This window comes from Phoxinus phoxinus (genome assembly GCF_949152265.1).
Source record: "Phoxinus phoxinus genome assembly, chromosome: 3".
In the NCBI taxonomy this organism is placed as follows: Eukaryota; Metazoa; Chordata; class Actinopteri; order Cypriniformes; family Leuciscidae; genus Phoxinus; species Phoxinus phoxinus.
Genome location: NC_136878.1, coordinates 15,792,637 through 15,811,191, shown reverse-complemented (window position 1 = coordinate 15,811,191; position 18,555 = coordinate 15,792,637). Strand labels below are relative to the sequence as shown.

The 18,555-nt window shown below is 36.6% G+C and overlaps 3 protein-coding genes across 13 annotated transcripts; 2 read left to right on the top strand and 1 right to left on the bottom strand.

Moving 5' to 3' along the window:
* The first annotated feature begins 2 nt into the window (after positions 1–2).
* ccdc117 (coiled-coil domain containing 117) lies at positions 3–3,902 on the top strand. 7 transcript variants are annotated; one of them, XR_013796788.1, is made up of 8 exons: positions 3–140; positions 672–896; positions 996–1,046; positions 1,119–1,156; positions 1,289–1,385; positions 1,557–1,703; positions 2,694–3,152; positions 3,361–3,902. XR_013796788.1 is itself a non-coding variant. In XM_079606184.1 (7 exons), exons 2-7 carry the CDS (start codon positions 754–756, stop codon positions 2,941–2,943), a joined length of 726 nt encoding a protein of 241 aa, XP_079462310.1. In that variant the 5' UTR covers positions 3–140; positions 672–753; the 3' UTR covers positions 2,944–3,902. The 7 variants fall into 7 exon arrangements, 5 of the variants coding, with proteins under 5 accessions (XP_079462310.1, XP_079462309.1, XP_079462307.1 ...); XR_013796789.1 differs by having other exon boundaries at positions 1,119–1,385; XM_079606184.1 differs by having other exon boundaries at positions 2,694–3,902.
* Positions 3,899–15,690, bottom strand: LOC306995013 (uncharacterized protein). 4 transcript variants are annotated; one of them, XM_079606177.1, is made up of 28 exons: positions 15,568–15,651; positions 14,047–14,101; positions 13,854–13,963; positions 13,699–13,759; positions 13,438–13,539; positions 12,972–13,232; positions 12,304–12,408; positions 12,085–12,192; positions 11,909–11,971; positions 11,596–11,665; positions 11,032–11,173; positions 10,802–10,885; positions 10,609–10,721; positions 10,425–10,497; positions 10,067–10,189; positions 9,763–9,888; positions 9,462–9,650; positions 8,958–9,020; positions 8,768–8,863; positions 8,575–8,676; positions 8,245–8,427; positions 7,476–7,708; positions 6,961–7,087; positions 6,795–6,878; positions 6,450–6,661; positions 5,368–5,443; positions 4,745–4,966; positions 3,899–4,441 (listed from the first exon to the last, which is right to left on the bottom strand). In XM_079606177.1, exons 2-28 carry the CDS (start codon positions 14,093–14,095, stop codon positions 4,376–4,378), a joined length of 3,243 nt encoding a protein of 1,080 aa, XP_079462303.1. In that variant the 5' UTR covers positions 14,096–14,101; positions 15,568–15,651; the 3' UTR covers positions 3,899–4,375. The 4 variants fall into 4 exon arrangements, with proteins under 4 accessions (XP_079462303.1, XP_079462301.1, XP_079462304.1 ...); XM_079606175.1 differs by having other exon boundaries at positions 3,905–4,441; positions 15,573–15,690; XM_079606178.1 differs by having other exon boundaries at positions 3,905–4,441; positions 15,559–15,685.
* On the top strand, positions 14,995–18,521 carry rnf181 (ring finger protein 181). 2 transcript variants are annotated; one of them, XM_079606186.1, is made up of 6 exons: positions 14,995–15,067; positions 15,654–15,801; positions 16,443–16,576; positions 16,755–16,870; positions 17,360–17,434; positions 17,803–18,521. In XM_079606186.1, exons 3-6 carry the CDS (start codon positions 16,450–16,452, stop codon positions 17,860–17,862), a joined length of 378 nt encoding a protein of 125 aa, XP_079462312.1. In that variant the 5' UTR covers positions 14,995–15,067; positions 15,654–15,801; positions 16,443–16,449; the 3' UTR covers positions 17,863–18,521. The 2 variants fall into 2 exon arrangements, with proteins under 2 accessions (XP_079462312.1, XP_079462313.1); XM_079606187.1 differs by having other exon boundaries at positions 15,005–15,067; positions 15,654–15,751.
* Positions 18,522–18,555: the final 34 nt, after the last annotated feature.

The window sequence follows — 18,555 nt, the reverse complement described above, 5'->3', positions numbered from 1 at the left end:
TTCCATGCACCCTCGCTTACACACTGATCCAGAAAAGCGTCGTAAATCTAGGCTTTTGCAACTTCTCATGCAAACTGTCTTTAGACATTTTTTCATACTCCAAACAAAACTTATTTTACGCTTTTGTGAGCCCGTAAAAGGTAAGTGTTTGTGTTCCTAATGAAAGAGCTGACGAGGTGTTGTTGTGTATGTTGTGGGGCGTATGTCTTGAGGATGTTTCAAGCTGCAATCGGTCAGCGAACAATTCAAGTTATTCTTACCCAGAATGCCACCAAATTTCATCATAGATTATTTGAGATAATTACAGATAAAACTGAAATAAATAATTACTAATACAGAGCATAAAAAACCCGCATTTTAATGTTATGGCCTACGGTGTGAAGGAACACATAAATTTACTAAGTTAGTAACCAGTTAGCTCACTAACTGTAAATGTGTTTTACCCTAATTAAAACAATGGGCATTAATTATTCAACTAGGTCAGCAGTGTACTTTCCATATAAATATTTATGTATGTGTTGTGTAAATGTTTTTTTAAAAGTAAAGGTAAAAGCTTTGAGTTTGCCTTTTATGCCCATAGTATAACTCATACCTTGTATAAAACCTGCACCATCTGCAGAACCTGTTCTGAAGTCCAGAATCACTGAGTTATTAATTTGTCTGTTTTCCAGATTCTTCATCTTCTATCCACACTGCTTGACTGCAGTTGTCATTTAATTCTAATGTCTTCAGCTTGTTCTCACCTGGAGACCGATGCAGAGCACCAGGTCAGGAAGCAGCCAGCTGGAGTTCATCATGTTTCCCCCCCATGCACACTTCAGTAACCCTGATTTGGTCACAATTAGTGGGCCAACCAGAGGGACGCATCATCTGACTGGTGGATCAATGCCAAATACGTAAGTATTAAGTGTCTTGTTGTCCTGTTATGCAGCTCTTGTTTATGCAATCAAATGAAGACAGATGCTTATATTATTTGTCTGCATGTTTAAACTTAGAAGCTGGGAAAGAAGATGCATGAGGAAACAGAGGAGAAGGACAGATGATGAGTGAGTACTTTTTTTACACATGAAACTTGCTATATGCGGTGGTGGATTTTTCACGATCTTTTTCCCCTACAGAAGCTGCAGCCCCAAACGGCGAAAACTGATGGGTGCAGGTGAGTATCCAAGTCCTAAAGCAAGCCACAGATGGTTTGCGGACTCTACCACCTCTTCCTCTTCATCTGAGACCAGCCTGGTTCAACTGCAGACTGGACCCAGGACAGATGAGACGGGTCTGTCCCTCACAGTTGCTCCCTTTCCCTCTCCACTATCCAGAGTACCCACAGAAGGCTCAGGCATGGAGGTAGAGGCCGCTCAGAGGAGACTGCAGGAGATAGAAGAGAGGTGAGACCCTAAATAATGAGGTCATTAGCCTGATTTCAAACTGTACATGTGCAAGCTGTATCTCTGCTTGAGTCATTGACCAGAAATTATATGTATGAGGGTTCAAAATACTCCATTTAAAGATTGTAGATTTGTATAGGCGGTCTTGCTGATATATTGTATGTGTTACAGGATAACTTTGGAAGATGATAGTGATGAAGAAGAGCTGGATGTAGAACCGGCTCAGCGCAGGCCAGTGCTGGTGATGTCCGACAGCTTAAGGGAAGGGCTGCAGCGTGGGATTGATGACATTCTACCCCATATGGTAGCACAGTCAGTGTGGGTATTTTTTATGGCTGGTTTTCCTTATCTTTAATACAACCTATCCTTTTATGTTTTTGTTATTAAAGAAATGTATACATTAGCTTTTTTTATTTATACAGTAGATTTCAAGCATCCTAGCACAATCCTTGCTATAAGGATTTACATAATAAAAAAAAATGATATATATATAGTTCAAAAGTTTGGGGTCATTGAGATTTTAAAAAAGAAGAAGAAATTAATACTTTTATTTAGAAAGGATGCGTTAAGTTGATCAAAAGTGACCGTAAAGACATTTATGTTAAATTTATTGTTAAAAAAATCTATTTCAAATAAATGCTGTTTTTTAAAGTTATGTCAATCAAAAAATTGTCTAAGTTTCTAAAAAAAATTTGGTGAAAATATTGATAATAATAACAAATGTTTCTTGAGCATGTTAGAGGATGATTTCTGAAGGATCATGTGATACTAACACTAAAACTTCTGTTTTGCCGTCACATGAATAAATTATATTTTAAAATATATTAAAATTCAAAAACCGGTATTTAAAAATTTGTTTTTGAGTCTTCTTTTAAAAACATAATCTTACCACCCCCAATGTTTAAACTGTAGTGTAAATTCAAATATTAGACCTGATTTATTATATTAGTCCGGCTGTGAGTAACCCACTTCTAGCCAAAATAACATTGAATTTAGTTATGTCGTTTTTGACAAAATATCTTGTGAGATGTATGATATTACAACATGTAAGCAAAGTCAACAGTGATTACAAGGTGATTGGTTTTATTTATTTGATGACTAGTCTATTCCTGGGCTATGATTAGACGTCTATTACATTTTCATTGACAGCCCAAATTTTGCCTTGTTTTAGCCTAGACGTGTTTGGTTGGCTATTTCTATTAGAAATGTTTTCAAACCAGCAGTAGAACATCAGTTTCTACCAACAGCACTGAGCTCATTGTACAGGAATCCAGCACTTAGCACACTCTTCTTCACTCGCCTCTGCAGGGGCCGCTCTTGTATGGAGCTGGTGCTGTGGCGCCCCCCAGAGGACCCTCTCACCCAGAGGCTGAAGGACTCTTTACAAAGACAGCAGCGCAAGCAGCTGGCAGTGAGCAGACAGACTCCCGCCCCTGTGCCATCTACCAGCAACCCCCCATCCCAGCCCCAGTTCACAGCAACCAATGAGCAGACTTTCAGCCCCCTGTTCAGCAGCCCCGCGCTCCTCAACTCTGGAGAGGAAGACATGGAGTTATAGAGGGAAATCCATGTGTGATAGAAGCTTTGACCTTCATCAGTGCAAATGAGCAATTAGCATAAGTGGCGGAGAGAGCAAGCAATTCACAATGCTCACATGTGATTTTTCTTGTGCCATGTACTTTTTTGTTTGTTTCAACCTGCACTTTTTTTTTGTAGGTGGGACCATATTTGCACTAGATGAAATGACAAGTATCCTATGTGAACGTGGTCAGTGACTCTTTTTTTTTTTTCTTCTTCTTCAGTACAGTTGCAAATTAATATTGACTCTGTTTGCTGTCGATAGCTTTACTGGTTAACAATGCAAGAATATTTTAGTTTTGTCTTTATGCAGTTAGTATTATTGCAGTGTACTAGTATTCTGTTTACAGATTCAGAGCGCTTGATTTGTTACAATATGCCATATTTTTATTTTTAGCAGACATCCAACTGGTCAAAACTTGAGACTCATTTGAATTGGTTCTTCATGGTGTCCATATTGTGTTTTCAAGATGCTGTTGTTATGGAAAGTAGTGATTGATGAATTTCATGAATGGAATGTAAGTTTGAGTGAGGAAGGATCATCATGTGCTCTTGAACTGGATATACGGACGGAGACAGGAGCCGGTTTAACCTTCTACACAGACATACAATGATTCTTGGAAGAGATGCATGGGTATACATATTTAAACCAATCTATTGATTTCAGTCGATTATATTACCTGGCTCAGTTTATTTAGGTAAAGAACAAATAGCACTAATAGTCTGGCTGTAATACTTAAACAACAGTGAAATAAGCTGTGAATCCATTTTGCATTTGGTTTAAACAATGGCCTAAATTATTGTTTAAATGTTTAATTTTACCTTTTTTAGATTTATAAATTTTGGCACATGTCAAAATGTAAAATTCGTAAATATTGACCATATCACACTATGACAAAGGCAAACTTGTTTTTCAATAAAATCAGTTTGGCATTATAATTCTCTGCTTGTGACATTTTATTTATGCAGCAAAAACATTCAAACATCATCATGAATTGTCACTGATTTCAGGAATGTTGATCAATTACAATAATTAGTTCTATTAAAATAAATCACATTAAAAATTCACATCCTGCAAAGTATACAATACACAAGTGTAAAAGTTATTTGTAACAGTTATGGCCAGTTGTAAATTCTGTAAGCTGCATATTAAACTTAATCATTATTTCGTAGTAAACTCGAGCAGAATTCTAAGTCCAAGAGTTCTGTTAATTTCACATCAAAGTTCATCCTTTGATCTTTAACACTCCTGAATTAAACATTCACCAACAATAAAGTGCCAAGTTCTGTCCATGCAGACCATGTTAATCACTTATGAGCTCCACAGAGGTGGTACTAATTATTTTCTTATACATGGTTTCCCTATAAAATCGCCTATCTAATGGACAAATTCTAGGAAAATAAAGTAAATGTTAACTGGAAATGGTCTTTGCTGGTAAGTGATCCTCTGTCTTACAGCTTTCCTGGGCTGGAGCAATCTGCCAAGATAATGAGAAGCTTTGAAACATTCTTGAAAATGTTTTGCACGTAATAATATACAATTTTACTTCATACACACAGTATTAAACAGTGAACTAAAAGGAAGCATCAAAACACCAGTGTCGTTATTGATAACTAAAATGAAAAACAACTAATAAAAAAAGACAAAGGAACATAAAATGACAAATTCTAATTGGTTAATTCAAAATATAAATTGAAAATATAATAGTATATGGATAATACTAAAATATGACTGCAAAATACTTTAAACTAGGATGATAATTTGAAATTAGTTGATGTACCGTGTCCAAATAAGAGCCGCCCAAGTCCCTGGGCTCCCTGTCCCACTTGACTGGGCTGGGGCAGTGGCTCTGGCTCTCTGCTTGAATCTGGCGGATGCGACTCTGGAGGTGCTGCAGCAGTTGATATGAGGTCAGGTCTTGGGTGACTCTGGAGTTTTGGAAGTCTGTGCCACCCTGAAGAGCAGTGGAGGCCAACTGGGATTCGTTGAAATCTCGGCATTGCTGCAGAGACAGAGAATCAGAGAGATGTACTTACTATGAGTTCTACTACAATCATAAGGAGTGAACGTGCAAATGTCGCTCCAAGTATGTTTTTGGTTTATATTTAATCAATATAACACACAGGAGCTGTTGATCCAGATATGAGTAATCGTGCTGATATTCATAGCAGCAGCATGATAGGAACATTGCTTTTTAATTATTAAAACTATAAATAAAAATGATTAAAAATAGCTTTTGTTAATTGCAAGAAAATTTAGAAATGTTGCAGTGGCAACTAACTAAAATAAGTTTAGTATAACACGTATATAAAATTAAATTAAAGCTAAACTAATAGAAAAATGAATTCAAAATATTAATAAATAAATACTATAATAGTATATAAACAATACAGGCGTATTTACCCCAGTCAGATGTCTCATCTCATTCTCCAGTCTCTCCAGTCTCTTCTGCTGCTCTGCTCTGGGCTTTGGAACTCTCCTGTTTTATACAGTCGAGGTTATGAAGGATCATTCAACAGGTTATGAATGTTATTTTTGTACGCATCATGGTAGTCAATCACCTACAGTGGTGTCTTTCATTTATTCATTTATTTATTGGGCGGTTCTAGCAATAGGTGCAAAAGTTTAGTTCACCCAAAAATAAAAATTCCTTCATCATTTAGCTACTTATGTTCATGTCGTTCCAAACCACTAAGACTTTCGTTCATCTTCAGAACACATATGAAGATATTTTTGATGAAATCTAAGAGTTTTCTGCCCCTCCATTGACAGCTACACAACTACCACTTTGACGCTTCCAAAAGTTTATAAAGAGATTGTAAAACTAATCCATATGAGTTGAGCGGTTTAGTCCCAATTTTCTGAAGAATCACAATCACTTTATATGATGAACAGATTGAATTTAGGCTTTTATTCACATTTAAACATTAATCAACTCACACACATCACTTGTGGTAAACTGAAGCTCAAGCATGTTCACTTGACGTGCATGAAACTACAGTATGAGGTTCATTCCTGTGTTACGCAGCACGGTTGAGCTTCCGCAAGAACCAAAGAGGTTCGTTCTCGTATGTCAAGCAGGTTCGGTTGAGCTTCTTTTTATGGTTACTGATCAATGTTTATATGTGAATAAAAGCATAAATTCAATGTTTATCAAGTGATCGTGTCTCTTCCGAAAGTTTGGACTACACCGCTTTGTAAAGTAACACTACATGCCTATAGATTGAACACGTAATTTGCATGACGTCACCCATTTCCGAAATTCTCGTTTTTGTAGTTTACAAGGAGATGATAATGGTATCGTTTTATAAATCTTTCCAAACTTTCAAAACCCCCGTTTTAATGTTTAGGCCCCCAAAATGCTGTTGTCGTGTAAATGAACGGCCAAAATGCACAAAACTTTTTCAGTTTTTAGTTGAAAACAGTGTGGTGTAAACGGCCCCAAGACAAAAACATTCAAGATCCACTTGACTCATATGACGCACCTCTCCTGCTCCGCGTTAAGCTCCAGCTCAAATCTGTGTGTGAGTCTTGAAGTGGTTTTGTCTTTCCACTGTGCCATGTTGTTCTGCGCCTGTCTGAGCTCATCATCTTTAGCCCGCAGCTGCCTGCGCATATGGACACACAGTCTGTCTGTATCATCATTGTTCATGCGCAGCTGGGCTCGAGATAGGCTGCTCATTTCCTCAATGTGCTCCTTAAGTTTACCCATCAATGGACAAAACGAGACATAAACCAAGATTTAATACATTAATAGCAAGTTTGCTCAGTGTTAGTTTTACCTTTAGATGCTTTTGAAGCTTTTTTTAATAAATCGTGTGTCAGTATACCTGTATGAGTTTCTCTTTTAGAGCAGCCAGTGCTCGTTCCTTTTCCTCCATCAGCTGCTCTTTCTGCAGATTTAGCTCTTGCTCCTGAAACACATAAGCAGCGTCTGCTCATAGCCGATGAGTTGCTGTGAGTTGATGTGTGTTTTGTTTGTAACTTTTCTTGTACCTTTTCTCGGCTGAGTTGCAGTGCAGCACGTCTCTGAGAGTTGAGCTCAATTTTTAGATCATCAATAAGCTGTTGAAGGGCCTTTGTGAGGAACTGCAGGGCCTGAAGAGTTTCGCTCACTGTAGGACTGAACCGGAAAATATACACGTTTATAAAATACAATACAGTGTCACTAACAGTATAAACTTAAAGGACTGGTCTGCATATTTGAAATACTATAAATACTATTTTTGATTACTATAAATAGATTTATGTTTCCATTCTTAATACTATGATTATATATTTTTTGCTATTATTTATTTGTATGTGCATGTATTTTATTTTTAAATATATAAATATATATACTCTATAATGGAATCAGGACATGGCATAGGCTGGATTTGAAATTGCATTTCCCACATCAGGACCAATACACAATGTGTGGGGCGGAAGTCACATTTTTAACACTCAACATGGCATATAATTGTGTGTGTGTGAACACCACAGGGTACTGTATATACCACAAGTGAGCGCACCTCTCTGACGAGTGCTTGTTTTCAACAGTCAGGCCATTGTGTTTAAGGAACTCCTGCAGGCAAACACACTCAGCGTGTATGTCCTGCGCCCAGCCTCTGCTCTGCTGCTCGTGTCTGGCTGTTCTTCTCTGGTGTTTTTGGTCTTTTTCAATGACGGCTGTCCTCAGCTCTTGAAGCTCCTTTTCAGAGCGCTGCAAAGTTTTCTTCAGACGTACCGCCTCCTCCTCTGCCTCCTGTAACAAGAAACCAGCAGAAAGTAAATGGCTGAGGACAGCTTTGATAAATTTGCACAAGTAACATGTAACTTTAGAATGAAAAGAAACTTGAAATTATATTTTGCATAAATAAAAAAGAATAAAAACACAAAATTTGCATTGTGAAATTACTTTCATGATTTTCAAAAACTAATCTTTTTTTATTATTAATTTAAATCACCATGATTTAATGGCAAAACATAAAATCATCAAATACTACCATGATGTAGATATGCAAATAAAACTATATACAGTATATATTGAGAGAGAGAGAGAGAGAGAGAGAGAGAGAGAGAGAGAGAGAGAGAGAGAGAGAGATGCTCTTGAGTAATTCTGTGGGATTCACCCATTTATTTTTATATTTTTATCCATATTATATTATTATCCATTTATTTTTATATATTTATCCATATTATTATAATAGATTTATCCACATGAATCTATTAAAATGTTGCATCTGTTTTAATTTAACGTTTAAATGAAAAAAAATATAAAAAGACTTTGATTCCACTCACTTTCTGAAGCTCAATCACTTTACTCTGTAAGGCCAGTGCGTTCCTTCTCTCTTTCTCCACTTCTGCTCTCCATCTCTCCACTGCTTCCTCTATTTGCTTCTCCAGAGTCCCACGCTGCTCTTTCAGAGCCTTCTCTCGCTGTTCCTCCCACTTCCTTTCCTCTCGCTTCACAGCCTTTTGAATCTGTTAGTTCAGATGACAAGAGATGCACTGGTTCTTTTGAGGGGACAAGAACTTTAACAGCGGAGAACCACATTAAAGTTAATTTCCTTGATGAATCTGTCATCGGCACTTCAGAGTCATTGTAAAACAGGATAACAGGGAGGAAACCTTTTCCTGAGTTTGTCTTCTGAGTTCCTCTGCTTTCCTAGTCATCTTCTCTTCATGCTGCTCTAGAGCCTCTTTTAGCCTCTTTACCTCCTCATCTTTCATCTGAAGCAGAGAGAGTTGAATGTGTACGTAAGACTGAGACTGTGAATGTGTTGTGAGATACGAAGGGCACACGCTATGACGGACGGCTGACCTGGATACAGTTGTGTAAGGAGTTCAAGCTCTGTTTGTGGGTCTGAGTTTGTTCACTGAGAGCAGCTGATCTCAACTCATCCGCCTGCTGATGCACCTGGATTTACACATTACAACCAAACAGATTCAGTGCATCACACACTATGTCTGAATAATCTGAGTTAAGTCTCACAGTGAATAAATCGTCTTACCTTTTGAAGCTCCTCTTTGTGGCTTTTGGTTAACTGTAATGTCAGTTGCTCAATCTCTTGCTCCTGAGAAGGAATTGATTATCATATGTAATCAAAGGATACATTTTCCTTACATTTCCCAAAGGCTGAATTTTCAGCAGCCATTACTCCAGTCTTTACATGATCCATCAGAAATCATAATTATTATCAATGTTGAAAACAGTTGTGCTGCTGCTGTTGATGTTTTTGTGGAAATCAAACATTTATTTGAAATAGAAACCTATTGTAACAATGTGAAAGCCTTAACTGTCACTTTTGATCAATACAATGCATCTATAATTAGGTTTTTCAAACAATTTATTATATATGTGTGTTATTTTGTGTGTGTGTTGTGTTGCTATATGTGTATGTATACTGTCGTTTACTTAAAGAATCACCTTTAAGGACAATAAAGTTAAATCAATCAATCTTACTGACCCCAAACTTTTGAATGGTAATGTTTAAGAAAATATATGACTTTCCTACCAAATCCTTTTTTGCCCTGTTCTGTATTTCTCTCAGCTTTAAGCTGTGCTCCTCTCTCAATGAACAGAGCTCCAGAAGAAGGGCTTTCTTCGCCTCTCCGGCTCCCTGCAAAAGCAGCTCCTTCTGGGCAACAATTCGCTCCAGCGCTGCAAAACGCTTCACTTGCAGCTCTAGATCTTCCTGTATGGACTGCACACATATTCTATAGTTATTGAAACTGATAGTGTTTGCAATCTGTCTCTGTATCAGATACTGAAAACATGGTTATTGTAGATTAAGAAGAAGAAACACGAGTGAGAACCTCTTTTATTTGTTCTTTTTCTCTGATCGTATCATCCAGCTGCTTCTCCAGCTCACTGTATTTCTGATGGAGAGTCCTGTAGTCCTCTTCCCTCTGCTCCAGCTCCTGGTTCACCTCATCCAGCTTCTGAGGGAGACAATGACAGGAAGATTAATAAAAGGATGTGTGAATATTCACAATATATATATTTTGAGTATTTTGCTGACAATACAAAATTTAGCAACACATTAATGCATTTTTTATTTGGTCATTAAGTTTCCTAAAGATTATGCCTGTGTTAAAACAGAGATGTGATCTACAGTACCTCCTGCATCGAGTCTAGTGTGTGTCTAAAACGCCTCTGTTCTGAGAACAGGTCAGATTTAGCATTATCCAGTAATCTGTCCATCTCCTCCCTTTCCAGAACAGACACACTGCGGCTTACGCACTGACAGGGACAGACATCAAATCACACTGAATGTCAAGTAGCATATCTATAATATAGAATTCAGCAAACTGACTGATTTAGAAAATAGTGCATGTTATCTGGCTACATTCTGCGTGGACATACATGCATACATGTATTTAGAAAGTTACATTTAATCAAAAAAAGAACCATGCGGATGTTTAATGAAATCCTAACTGAGCTGATGTGACTTTTTTTGTTTCTTAACTAGAGTGACCTTTTGCTCCTGCAGAACCCTGACCTCCTCCAAACATAAGTCCCTCTGGGCCTGCAGTCTGCGTAGCTCATACCTTTAAAACACACATACAGTGCTAGTAAAAAATACATATAAATACTATATGTAATTTCAGAACAAAAGTGTCAATAAAAGCAAATGAGATTAAGGTGTGAGTAGACCATACGTGATGTTTTGGGCCTGTGCTCTGCTGTCCCTCACACTGAGCTGTAGTGAAAGCTGCTCTCTCTTAGCTTCATCCGTTTCCTCTCTCAGATTCTCCAGAGTATGATCTGTAGCCTGTGGAAAAACACCACTTTTGGTTGATAAATAAGCTTTTTAACATATTGAGAATTACAGAGTGATCATAGCATTCATACTGTTTTTTGTTGTAGAGCTGACATCCTCAGCTCTTTAAGTTGATTTCCATCTATTCTGCTCTTGTCCCGAGCCCTTTCTGTGCTCTAAAAACAAAAATACTACAAGCCTGAGAAGAGTATCAAACAATTGTCTCTTTCATAGCTATTTGCAAACATTAAAAACATCATTGCACAGTTAACTCTACTGATTATTGCAGCAATTGTTTAGAGAATGCACTGATGTCTCTCACAATGTGGGATTCATTCCTTCTGCTCTGGCACAAACTCCTCCTCTTCCCCTTCTTGCCAGATGAATGTCTCCTGCTTCTGTAGTACAGTTTAGACACGGTACCTTCACTGCTCGTCTCCTCAACAGTTCTCTCATCATCAGAGCTACAACACAGCGAGTAATAGTGAGGAATGGTCATTTTTATTAAATATATAAATAGTATAGTCCCATAAGTAGTAGACAATTAACCCAATCGTTTCTCCCAGATGTCTGAATTAGAAATGTCTGCATAATGTTTCAAATGAACATATTGTGCTGTTCATTTGCTATTTTTAAATGTATTGTACACATAAATATGATTTAAATGTAACTTTAGTGACTGGAAGGCACAAATATCTCTATATAAAACCTCCCATTGAAACTATGAAAAAGATGGTAGTAATGTAGGGTTTTACTCACAGGTCACTAAAACTTCCGTTTCTGAGTGTTATATCATAAATTAAACACCAGAACAAAACACATTATCCAAAAAGCTGTTCCTAAGATCGTCTAATTGAGCTGCAGTTGTTAAAACGTTGAGAAGTACCTGAAGGACTGAATACTGTTTTGGATGGTTTGTCCAGTACAAAATCCATTTTCTTTGCTCAGATGTAAGGCTATAGTCACACGCATACGAACAGACAAATCCAGTTATGGTAATATGTTATGGACCAATTACAATTCAAATTTCTGAATAACTTTGAATTTAATTTAATTTTAAGATTTAATAGATTTGTTGATATATTTCATCATTGCACATCCAAACAATGTGGTTTCACTGTGTGAAATATGGATAAGAGTGAATTCAAATAAAAACACCAGGGTGTAGCTTACAAGGAATGTAAAGTAAGATAACATACCATATTTTGGATTAGATTCCTGGTCAGAGTTTACTCTGTTAGCATATTTTGCAAAGTGTGTGACTGGGATACAAAAATGAAAAAGCATTATAGTACCAATACAACTGCTCATGCATTCAGCACATGAAAAAGAACACATGACTTTTGACACAGATAAGTTAATATGGTACCTGTACCTGTCCTGTTGCTGAGTGTAGACTTCAGGTGCCGTCGAACCGGTTCTGAGCACACTGTGTCCAGATCAGTGTCTATGGTGACTGAATCAAAACTCTGCAATGGCATTCCTGTCAGTGAAAAAAAAAAAAAAAAAAAAAAAAAAAAAAGTATTATTTAAATGCAGATCGCAAGGAAGATTCTCAAAAAATCTTGAAAGAAACCGCACAGCACAGCTGTACCTGCCAGGTGTCTTATTGGTGTTCTGGATGGATGCTGTGGTTGAGTTTTCGATCGTTCCTCAGAGAACTCTGCAGTGTCACTGCTGTAAATGGGAGCTTTTGGGGCTGGAGAAGAAATTAATACTTATATTCAGCAAATACACATTAAATTGTTCAAATGTGACAGTAAAGACATTTTGCAAAAGATTTCTATTTCAAATAAATGCTGTTCATCTGAACTTTTCATTCACCAAAGAATCCTGACCTAGGAAAATTGGTTTATTTGCCATTTATTTAAACTTTAATTATTAAATATTTTGTATGCACTTTGTGAAATTGTGCCTGTAGTGTAAAACTAATGTCTGTGTCCACGTTTCAATTGTATAATTTGTCATGACACACTGAAACATACCGAATTGTGCGTTTTTGGCCAAGTGGTCCTACCAAGCTTGCCCTCATTATTCCCAGACCCAGCCTACAATTCAATAAATCACTAATGCCACTTGCCACTTCAATTAATGTGGCAAGTATAAGCTATATTATTAGATGTTATTTTGTGGGTTTTAGTGAAAATGGCCAGATGGAAAGAGTTGTCCTCTGCAACTAAGGATGAACCTCCAAATTATCAGTGTTGTTACATAATTTCCATCATTTTGAGTGTTTACATCTTCTTGCTTAGTTTTCAGTACCTGAGGCTGGCAGGACCAGCATTTCCTCTCTGAAGCGTGTTGAGAAGTCCTCAGTGCAGACGCTGTCCATAGTGAATTCATCCTCCTCGTTTCCTATCCCTGCAGACTCAGCACTTCTCCCAAGAAGCCTCTCCAGCCTCCAACGACACTGCTCTACCCTGGACACTGAGCTCAAGCTGCCATCGCCCTCAGGACACCACACATCTGGAACTGAGGCTCCAACCTTCATCATCTCCATTGTCTGATGTTCTATTTGGTCATCTTTTTAAAAGGAAATGATAATGATGGATTTTAACAAGACTTTATACTGCCCTCTTTTTTCATAGCGATATTTGTTTGTCTGATCATAAGCAGGTATAAAAAAATACAGCATTTGTTTTCAGAACAAAAATGTCAAAGATATAGTAGTATATTGCAGTCATAATATTTCAAGTCCATATTATATAAAATTGAGTACATGGACTACCTGATGGAGTCCAGTCAGGGTTGGATGATGTTTTATCATTGGTTGGAACAGTGCTTCCCAAGCCTGTGTCTTTACTAACAGACTGACTCCGATCAAGATAGCCTGAAAGTTAGAGAGCATTAGGAAAATAACTGCACATGAATATATATATATATATATATATGTATATATATATATATATATATATATATATATATATATATATATATATATATATATATATATATATTATTATCATTATTTTGCACAACAATGGTTTACCTGAGAAGGGAAATTCATATATTTTGGACTTTCCTCCGTGCATTTGGCTTTGGCTGTGGATCTGTTGGTGGAGCACAAAATCAAGCCTGCATTTTACCATTACTATGTCAAAAAACCATGGTTATCAATATTTCATCAAACTATAAGTGCTTGACCTGTAGATGACTCAGCTGTGCATCTATGGCGTCCAGTAGTACATCGCAGTGGTCATTGGACAATGCCACAGGTATGAGCCCATAAACGTCATCAACCCCCTCGTCCACATCTGAGAAGGAAAGAGATATAAAGCATTTTCTACTACAGTAGATACAGTGTATAAGCATGAATAGTCAGGTCAATTGTTCTGACCTGCAGAGAGCAGTTCATCAGTGTTTTCTCCAGATCCATCATTTTCCATGGTCTTCTAAAAAAGACAGAAAAATCACTTATGCATAAGATGTAAAACTAACATCTCTTTGGAATCCAGCGCATTTGAGCTACAATGGAGGCAGACAGTTTAAAGTGGGGAGTTGTTAGTTATGTGGTTGCCTAAGAAACGCAACAGAAAGGGTCCCCAACAAACACTAGGGCCTCTTACACAAAGAACCTCATAAAGTCTAATAAGAACCAAAATTCCACATATTTCACACTAGGATCATGCAAAGCTGCGTATCTCATATGTGTATACTTATATGATGATAAATAGCTAGGTTGATTGACAGTTGTATTTTAACAGAAAAATACACAATAAATCCTTTTGCTGACCGGTAAGAAAATGTACACATATAACGTAGGCTACTGCAACATGCACATTTATTCATAACTCTCACTGAATTAATTATTAGTAATTAAAGCAGATTTAGCTTTGTTTCAGAACTCATATATATATCTTTACCTATGCATTGTTTGCTCTTTTTTTGTAAATAAGTTTGTACACTTACGTCAGCGTATTTCCACTCCTAGTTTCTAGTTTTCTCTAGAAACTGGCTCGTACCATAGACAGTATATAAAGGCTCGTACAGCAGAAATTAGTTGACATGAACACATACATGCGCCTCAGTGTCATGGCAACCACACACACCCACTAACTGAAAGACTAGAAACTATAAACTTGAGATTTATTTTATGTTTGTTTGCAATGCATGCATAGCATTTTTTATTAGATGAATACATGTATCGCTATGTTTTTAAATAAATGAAAGCATGTATATATATAATTACCAGACAAATACATCGAATACGTACATCTTGTACGTTCATAAAATGAAACAGTTTGGGGATTTTTTAATAACAATCTGGCAACCCCCGTAATCTCGCAAATATCGCGAGAGTTGTTCTCCGCGCTGACAGTGCAGTGAAACAAGTTTCCATTCCTGATGATTACAAAACAGTAGGTCGAATTTAATTTATTATATTTTTTACACTTTTAAACGAATAATGTTATTACATACTTTTTGAGATTCAGGATGTTTGATAAATTAGATTTACTTTGAATTATTATGCTAACCAGCTAGCAGAGTAACGTCAGTATTGTTATAACGTTACAGTTGTGTCAGCAGCTTGTCTTTAGAAACACTTGGATCTCTGAAATAATGAAATCCAAGCAGTACTTTATGTCCACATAATCTGATGTCTCTTTGTCTGTCAGTCTGAAGAGAGAGAGAGAGAGGCTATCTTACAATGTAACGTTACCATGGTTGTTCTCGCATAGTAAACAGTTTAAATGTAGTAAATATAATACGATCATCGTAAAATAATTCTCATTACTAGAGATGGGTAACATTGGCTTTTAAAAATATTTAAATATGTTGTAAGAATAGTTATATAAATTATCCTCTTTCCAGTTCCTGGGCTACTGCTACTGTATGAGAGTAAACTAACGTTAGCAACCTCACTGTAAGCTTCTGAACATCCTGAACCTTTAGGTAAGCACCGCCCCACCGGTAAATGTCATTCAAATGGTCTCTGTTCATCAGGTGAAGCAGAAAATGGCCTCGTATTTTGATGAGCATGACTGTGAGCCCACGAACCCAGAAGAACAGTACCGACAGAACGCCCTGCTGGAGCTGGCGAGGTAACTAACAGACAGTGCCATCTGGAGGAGCTAAAAACATCACAAATATGGTTAGCTAACACGTTATAAACTAGCCCTAAACGGCTCGCCAATGGGCAGTTTATTTTCAGTGTATAGATGTTGTATATTCATTACGTTCAAAAGTTTGCAGTCAGTAAGAAAAAAAAAAAAAAAAACTTTACCAAAAGTGACAAGATTTAAAATAAATGCTGTTCTTTTGTCTATTCATCAAAGGATCCTGAAACAAATGTATCACAATTTCCACAAAAATGTTAAGCTACAACTGTTTTCAACTTTTCTCAATTTCAAACTAAATGTTTCTTGAGCAGCAAATCAGCATATTAGAATGATTTCTGAAGGATCATGTGACACTGAAAGACTGGAGTAATGATGCTGAAAATTCAGCTTTGCCATCACGTAAATAAAATATATTTTAAAATGTATTAGAAAACAGCTATTTTAAGTTTTAATAATGTCACAATATATGCAGCCTTGGTGTGTAAATGGACTTTCTAAAACATGAATAAACTTACTGACCCCAAACTTTGAACGGTACTATAGGTAGGTACTAAATTGTGTAGTATTAGCATTAATAGTAGTTAGCATTAAACCAACCTTTATAGTTTTTGTCAGCTATGTGGATGAGAATGTGATGGTGGAGCTAACCATTTCAAAATCTCTGTGGCTATAGGTCTCTGATGCAGGGTCTTGACATAGACTCAGGTTCATTTGATTTGTCGGATTGGGACCAGCGTCTCCCCCCTCCTGCAGCAAAAGCTGTGGTTCAAAGTCTCCCTGTGGTCATAATATCCCCTGAACAAGCAGGTAAAAGACTACTAATTCATAATCATGTACAAACTTCACATTAAAATAATATATTATTGCACAAAGGAACATTAGTAGCCAGAAGTAAATTGGTAATAACTGTAGATAGATGTTTCCTTGTGTAATCCATGGTGTCATTCTTCTTGAACTTTCCTCAAGCTCTTTCTTCATTTGACAGATAAAGGACTGAAGTGTCCGGTGTGTTTATTGGAGTTCGAGGAGGAAGAGACTGTGAGAGAGATGCCCTGTAAACATCTATTCCACACAGGATGCATCTTGCCTTGGCTCAGTAAGGTATGTTTACTGGTTCAATCTTCTGTATGATCCAGAAGTAAATACACTACCATTCAAAAGTGTGGGGCCATAAAGTCATAAAAGTGACAGTGAAACCTTTACGTTGTTATAAAAAAAAAAATCGTATTTAAAATAAATGCTGTAAATTATTTGAAATCTATATTATTGTAAAACTTTATATATTAATCAAATAATCCTAAAGTTTCCATTAAAATATTAAGCAGCACAGCTGTTTTCAACATTTACAATGCTAAGAAATCCACTTATATGATTATTTCAGAATGATCATGTGACACTGAATACTAGAGTAAAGTAAAGAAAACAGTTATTTTAATTGTAACAATATTTCACAATATTACAGTTTTTACTGTATTTTTGATCAAATAACTGCAGACACTTTTTTTTTTTAAAAGCATGAAAAAATATTACCGACCCCAAACTTTTGAATTGTACATTGATAATATTTAATGTTTCTACATAACATTACAGACCAATTCATGTCCCTTGTGTCGACTTGAACTACCCACTGACAATCCAGACTATGAGGAATTCAAAAAAGATAAGGTAAGACTGTGCCGTATTTACTGACGTAACCTTGGTTTCCTGAAATGAGGGAACGAGACGTTGCATTCATGCCGTGTTACTTATGCTCAGGGTTTTTTTGTGCCTGGCTTATTCAGTCGAAAGATTATGAGGAAATGCTGTTCAGTGTGTGTTACACCAGATTTGCATGCTTGAACGCCATTGGCTATTGCAACTTCACATTCCCTCATTTCAGGAAACCGAGGTTATGCCAGTAACCCGAGACATTTTCTGTTTAAAGTCATGCGCAGTTATTGTTATTCCTGCAACTTATTCATGGTGTTTTTCTTTACAATGTATGAACACCTTAAGAATATACCGAAGCATTTAGTGGGTTTTTGTTTTTACAGGAACGGAGAAGACAAAGAGAACACAGATTAGAGGATCTACATGGAGCCATGTACACATGACCTCAACATCTCAAAAACTTGATACAAATACAAATTAGTTCAACTTTCAGTTTGTTGGAGGCGAGTTTACTACGCAGGGACCAGGCTTTGAAATGATTTTGTTTGCTTGTACTTGAAAAAAACTATTTTATTGTTATCCCTTTTAAGGTTGATTTTGTATGGCTATGCACTGAAAACTGTTTGTATGAAACTCTAATGTAGCCTTATAAACACATTTCTGATTTTATTAAATGTTTAAAGCAATTTTATTATTGTAATTTGAATTTGTTTTGCTTCATGATCTCATATTCATTCATTTAGCTTCCTGAAGAGATTTCTTACTGAATAAAATGTTGAATACATTTTTATTGCGCTGATAATAAGCAATGAATGCCATAGCTAATGACAATGGTCACTGTAGCCACGACTTGATCAGTGGACTTTACATTGTCCTCTTTCCAGTCAGTAAATTAAACCCTCCTTATGTAATACGGTAGAACTCTACCTCATGGGAAATGTGTGAATTTTAGCTGTGTTTATGTACAATTATGGTAATGACTCAACCTTGCTGAGACAGACTTGTAAAATGACTATTGTAAATGACTAATGCAGAAGCAGAAAAATTAATAAAAAGTCAAATTGTCTTTTCCATATTTTTAAAATAAAAAGTGAGCTACTTTAAACATTGTGTGTGTTATTAGTTCAAGTGTGTAG

Coding starts and splice junctions, on each gene's coding strand:
- LOC306995013 (XM_079606175.1), bottom strand. CDS start 15,689: ATGCTCATCAAAATACGAGGCCATTTTCTGCTTCACCTGATGAACAGA. Junction 9,889..10,066: donor CACTAGACTCGATGCAGGAG/GTACTGTAGATC, acceptor TGTCTCCCTCAG/AAGCTGGATGAGGTGAACCA. Junction 6,662..6,794: donor TAAAAGAGAAACTCATACAG/GTATACTGACAC, acceptor GGTAAACTTAAG/GAGCACATTGAGGAAATGAG.
- ccdc117 (XM_079606181.1), top strand. CDS start 754: ATGCAGAGCACCAGGTCAGGAAGCAGCCAGCTGGAGTTCATCATGTTT. Junction 897..995: donor GGTGGATCAATGCCAAATAC/GTAAGTATTAAG, acceptor GTTTAAACTTAG/AAGCTGGGAAAGAAGATGCA. Junction 1,386..1,556: donor CTGCAGGAGATAGAAGAGAG/GTGAGACCCTAA, acceptor TATGTGTTACAG/GATAACTTTGGAAGATGATA.
- rnf181 (XM_079606187.1), top strand. CDS start 15,666: ATGGCCTCGTATTTTGATGAGCATGACTGTGAGCCCACGAACCCAGAA. Junction 15,752..16,442: donor GCCCTGCTGGAGCTGGCGAG/GTAACTAACAGA, acceptor CTGTGGCTATAG/GTCTCTGATGCAGGGTCTTG. Junction 16,577..16,754: donor AATATCCCCTGAACAAGCAG/GTAAAAGACTAC, acceptor TTCATTTGACAG/ATAAAGGACTGAAGTGTCCG.